General features: G+C 40.2%; 1 protein-coding gene across 2 annotated transcripts in view; it reads left to right on the top strand.

Moving 5' to 3' along the window:
* CTCF (CCCTC-binding factor (zinc finger protein)) overlaps nucleotides 1–6,000 on the top strand; it is a 55,466-nt gene that overhangs the window by 28,857 nt on the left and 20,609 nt on the right. The window contains exons 3-4 of one of the 2 annotated variants that reach the window (XM_006860246.1): nucleotides 3,835–4,624; nucleotides 4,978–5,148. The exons of the other annotated variant lie outside the window; for it this stretch is intronic. Coding sequence (XP_006860308.1) covers nucleotides 3,844–4,624; nucleotides 4,978–5,148 — 952 coding nt within the window. The 5' untranslated portion in view covers nucleotides 3,835–3,843. The remainder of the gene's footprint in view (nucleotides 1–3,834; nucleotides 4,625–4,977; nucleotides 5,149–6,000) is intronic. 2 annotated transcript variants of the gene reach the window in all.

Raw genomic sequence — 6,000 nt, 5'->3', positions numbered from 1 at the left:
ACTTCACAATGTTGTCCATAGCTTGTCATGATCCACACAATCGAAAGCCTTTGTGTAGTCAATAAAGCACAGGTAAACATCTTTCTGATATTCTCTGTTTTCATCCAAGATCCATTGGACACCAGCGATGATATCCCAAATTCCACGACCTCTTCTGAACCCGGCTTGAACTGCTGGAATATCTGCTTACAGCCATTTCTGTATTACCTTTAGTAAAACTTTACTCGCATAGGATATCAAAGAGATTGTCCAATGGTTTCTGCATTCCATTGGGTCACCTCTCTTTGGAATGGTCAAAAATAATGGATCTCTTCCAGTCAGTTGACCAGATAGTTGTCTTCCAAATTTCTTGGCAGAGATGAGTGAGTGCCTCCTGTGGCGCCTCACTTTCTTGAAAGATTCAGTTTATATTCCATCAATTCCTGGTGCCAATTCCTTCAATGCACCTTGGACTTCCTCCTTCAGTATCATTGGTTCTTGATCTTATGCTACTTTGTGAAACGGTTGAACATTAACCATTTCCTGTTGGTTCAGTGACTCTGTGTATTCCTTCCATCTTCTTTTGGTGCTTTCTGCATCATTCAATAATTTGCCCAGAGAATCTTTCGATAACGAAAGACGAGGCTTGAATTTTTTCTTCTGTTCCCCCAGCTTGAGAAATGCTGAGCATGTTCTTCCTTTTTGGTTTTCTGACTCCAGATCTTTGTATATTTTGTTGTAATATTTTTCTTTATCTTCTCGAGCTGATCTTTGAAATTTTCTGTTCATCTCTTGTATACCTTTGTAATTTCTTCCATTTGCTTTAGCATCTCTACGCTGGAGAGCAAGTTTCAGTGTCTCTTCTGACATCCATTTTGACCTTTTCCTCCTTTCTTGTCTTCTTAATGACTTTCTGCTTTTTTCAGGTTTGATGTTCTTAATGTCATCCCACAACTCTTCTGGTCTTCTGTCTTTAGTGTTTAATATATCAGATCTGTTCTTCAAATCTCTAAATTCAGGTGGGATATATGCACGGTCATATGTTGGCTCTCGTGGACTTGTTTTCATTTTCTTCGGCTTCAGTTTGAATTTGCATATGAGCAATTGATGGTCTGTTCCACAGTCTGACCTTGGCCTTGTTTTCATTGATGATATGGAGCTTTTCCATCGTCTCTTTCTGCAGATGTAGTCAGTTTGATTTCTGTGTTTTCTGTCTGGTGAGGTCCATGTGTATAGTCATCTCTTACGCTATCTAAAGAAGGTATTTGAAATGAACAAATCATTGATTTTGGAAGCCTGCGGGACCTTCATTTGCTGATGGGGCACAACTCAAAATGAAGAGAAACAGTTGTAAACATCCGTATATGTTTAAAACCTCAAAAACCCTTTACAGGGTCTCTGAGTTGGAATCAATGGCAGTGGGTTTGGTTTTGGTTTGGTCAGGAAAACAGCTAGTAAAGGACCTTTGCATTGAATGCTGTAGTATTTTTATTTTGTTTTTGAGAACGGCAAGTGCTAAATTGTGTATTTTATCAGCAAATAGACAGTCAGAAAATCATGGTGGCCACCTCAGAGTATTTTATTGTGGTAAGGATGAGCTGGATCTGAGAGAGTTGGGTAGAACTTGGGAAGTACAAAGCATAGAGAGGGCGATGGCATTGGGAACAACTATGTCTCTGAAAAGACAAGCAGCTTGAGAGTAACAAGGCGTGAGAGGGCTTAAAAAGTTGCTGACAAGTGGAATTAACACATAATGAAATTTTTCCATGATCTTCTTGAATCCCGCTCATAAATCTGAACAAATTATCATGGAATCAGATATTGAGGAGTCTTGAAAAGCAGAGGAATGTTATATATGCATCAGATGTCAATTCATTTTACAAAATAGTGACACACTTTGTTCAGGAAATCAAGCCCTATTCTTTATGAAACATGTAGATCTCAACTTCCCCCAGCTAGCAGGCATAAGTGGTGTCCCATTGCCAACAATATGAAGTGTTGTGCCATTGAGTTGGGTCTGACCAATAGCGACCCCTGTATTGGGTTTCCAAGGAGCAGCTGGTGAGCTTGAACCACCAGCCTTGCAGTTCAAACCAACTTTGCAGTCCACCACATTAACCCACAGCGCTTTTGTCAATTCAGGGCCATCCAGACTATAGCCACAACCAACACATCTTTCTCTTCCCTTTTAAGTACCCTCTCTCTGTCCTGAGCTTGAAGCCAACTCTGAATATTTACCGACCGTAACTGTTTCCCTTATGTGTGTAGTATTTATTCTACCTAAGGAGTCAGTCCCTTCCCCTTAAATAGACACACACACCCTGTTCTGCCTTTAAACATGATGGCCATATTATAAGATTCCATTCAAATTCCACATCCATGAAACATCTTAAACTCATACTTAGATGTTAGGTTACCTTTCTGTAAAACTACCTAGTTTGACCTTAAACCAGAGTACCTATCCTAATGCTTTTAGATTGTATCTCCTAGAATGCAAGACCAGGCCTTGCCCATGTCCCTAAAGACTATATACTCACTCCTTATGGCTAAAGGTACCTGGATAGAGAACCAGAGAAATATGTCCCTAATAAAAGCAGCAAAAGCTTTGTTTGAGAAGACTAAGCCAAAAATAACAAAACATGTTAGCTTTTAATTTTGAATTAGCCTTGTATTTATTGGTGTTAAATTATTGCTTTGAATTAGGTGATTATTCAGACTTATTTTATTCATATTTATTAAGTACTCTGGGTATTTTCACAGGACTTAAAAAGCCAAAACTACTAGTTTGCCTGGTTCTTCCCCCTTTCTCCCTCCCGTTTTCTAATATATATTCAAATCAGTTATCATTTGATGGTACGGTACAGGGGTCAGGATTATGTGGTCTGCAAACAGGGTCCTTAGAGTCTGAATGCAAGTTCTGATTCTGGCTCCAAAAATAGGGAGGGGGGAAATAAACAGCTACTATGACAACATGTTTTCTAAGGCAGAAGTTCGCTAATATGAACAAGGTTCTCTGCCAATGTTTTTATAAATAGGTATAATAAATGTTCTGTAGGATGAGCCCTGGACCACAAGGTCAAAGGTTCAAGCCTGTCAGTCTCTCTGTAGGAGAAAGCTGAGAACTCCTCCCACAAAGATTTACAGCCTCACAAACCCTATATAAGTGTCCCTATGAGTCAGCACTTACTTAACAGCAACATCATGATAATAATAAATGCATAAGATTTAAAGGAGTTTTGTTAATAATTATTTAATGAAATAATTAAGTCAGAACTGAGATTTCTAAATGTGTCCTGTCTTTATAAACCATTTGTTGGGTTGAATCAGGATCCAAAGAAGATCTATACACTGTGTTTGGTTGCTCTGATTCTAAGTCTGTTTTATTAATATCAGGAGTTTTCAGCCTCAGCACTATTGACATTATGGGCCAGATAATTCTTTGTTGTGAGAAACTGACCTGTGTGGGCTGTAACATGCTTAGTAGCAACATTGCCCCAAGCTAAGAACCACTCACTGATCTATGTTCACTTTCCATCCTTCTCATTTTCCATCCTGGTGATTTATTTGTCTGGCATTTGTTGATTTTCATCCCTGTATTTAATATTCTGTCTCCCCAGTTTCCTGATAATTAATAGTTGAGTATAGAAGTTTAATTAGTATCTGATTTTGGTTTGGTTTGTATAAGACAACTTCATGGTGGTGGGGTGCTTTTCCATCAGGAGGCACATCTGGGTCTTTTTGTAATGTTAACAACCATTAGTGCTTAAGTCATTTACTGGAGTCTATTTTAAAATGTACATTTTCATTTAGACAAACAACATTTAAAATAATGATTTGTGTTCTCCCTTAATAAAGGAAGGGGAGATGGAAGGTGAGGCAGTTGAAGCCATTGTGGAGGAGTCCGAAACTTTTATTAAAGGAAAGGAGAGAAAGACTTACCAGCGACGCCGGGAAGGGGGCCAGGAGGAAGACGCTTGCCACCTACCTCAGAACCAGACAGATGGGGGTGAGGTGGTCCAGGATGTCAACAGTGGTGTACAGATGGTAATGATGGAACAGCTGGACCCTACCCTTCTTCAGATGAAGACTGAAGTCATGGAGGGGACAGTGGCTCCAGAAGCAGAGGCTGCTGTGGACGATACCCAGATCATAACCTTGCAGGTTGTAAATATGGAGGAACAGCCCATAAACATAGGAGAACTTCAGCTTGTTCAAGTACCTGTTCCCGTAACTGTACCTGTTGCTACCACTTCAGTAGAAGAACTTCAGGGGGCTTATGAGAATGAAGTGTCTAAAGAGGGCCTTGCAGAAAGCGAATCCATGATATGTCACACCTTACCTTTGCCTGAAGGATTTCAAGTGGTGAAAGTAGGGGCCAATGGAGAGGTGGAAACGCTAGAGCAAGGGGAACTTCCACCTCAGGAAGATCCTAGTTGGCAAAAAGACCCTGACTATCAGCCACCAGCCAAAAAAACAAAGAAAACCAAAAAGAGCAAACTGCGTTACACAGAGGAAGGCAAAGATGTGGATGTGTCTGTCTATGATTTTGAGGAAGAACAGCAGGAGGGTCTGCTGTCGGAGGTTAATGCAGAGAAAGTGGTTGGTAACATGAAGCCTCCAAAGCCAACAAAAATTAAAAAGAAAGGTAAGATTAGTTCGTCCACTATATTCTCACAAAACCATATGGAATAAAGCACACAACACAGTTGCTATACAAGTTGTTGTGTCTTAAAAGAATTGTTTAAACAGATCATTAGGTGGGTAACTGGACTTTTTAACCAGAGTCTAAAAGGTGTTCCTCCCAGTTGCGTTAGTTTCTTAAGGCCTGAAGACAAAAAAAATATGTCAGTGGCATGACACAGTTATGACTTAATGTGACTTAGGTTACAATTAGTTATAAAGATTAATGAAATATATTTGTAGAAATTTTTTAATTAGAATTAATCATAACACTTGGAAGCCTCACACCAGATAACTAACTGTTTTATTTTGATGTAGGTGTAAAGAAGACATTCCAGTGTGAACTCTGTAGTTACACATGTCCACGGCGTTCAAATTTGGATCGTCACATGAAAAGTCACACTGATGAGAGACCACACAAGTGCCATCTCTGTGGCAGGGCATTCAGAACAGTCACCCTCCTGAGGAACCACCTTAACACACATACAGGTATTGGATAAAAATGTTGGGCCAGGGAAATGAGTACTGCCCATCCGCTACACATATTGTAGTTAACTGCAGTTGAGTCAATTCTGACCCATAGTTACACTGTATAGGGTTTCCAAGGAGCAACTGGTAAGCCTGAACCACCGACTTTGCAGTCCAGCGCATTAACCCACAATGCCACATCAGGACTCTTCCCCCTATACATAGCCAAGGTTAAATCTTGAGATAAACTTGGGTTTTAAGTCTCATCCTAGCCGGTTCCAGAAGGAAGTTAAAGAAGGTTTTTGTTCTTTTTTTAATAGTATTCTTTATGCATCTTGACTTCATTTTAAGCAGATGGAGTTAGGTACATGCAAACATAAAGAAAATTTACTGGGAAATAATCCAAATTTTATAAGGGTGATTATCCAGAAAATGTCTATGATAGTTAACCTGTAATACACCTAACTCCTCACTTTATCAACTACCTCATTACCTGACATTTTGCATATAAGATAGTGATTTTTCTTGGAATCTGCTTAAATCATGTTAAAGACAGGTAAGGACCTATGTGGTTTGAGTAAGAGTACCCCTCTCCTTTCCTGAGCTCCAGGTCCTTGATCCCTCCCAACCCACTCCTCTCCCCAGTCTTAGATGCCATTAACCTTCACACATGGCTCTGCAGCACGGAAGTCCCGGCTAACCCATAGGCTGTCCAAACGAAGCTGCAGCTTCGGGCTGCAAGTTGGTGAGAAGACAGAGCACAGATGGAAACACGGCACTGACTTCATCACAGACCCCTAAGATATCTGCCATTTGCTTGTTTGGAGACATTGGGGCCATCAGTGGTAGCATTCCCAGTGGGGCAATACTTCC

The sequence above is a fragment of the Chrysochloris asiatica genome, unplaced genomic scaffold (assembly GCF_000296735.1).
Source record: "Chrysochloris asiatica unplaced genomic scaffold, ChrAsi1.0 scaffold00037, whole genome shotgun sequence".
In the NCBI taxonomy this organism is placed as follows: Eukaryota; Metazoa; Chordata; class Mammalia; order Afrosoricida; family Chrysochloridae; genus Chrysochloris; species Chrysochloris asiatica.
The sequence above is the reverse complement of the archived record's forward strand: the minus strand, read 5'-3'. Positions and strand labels throughout refer to the sequence as shown.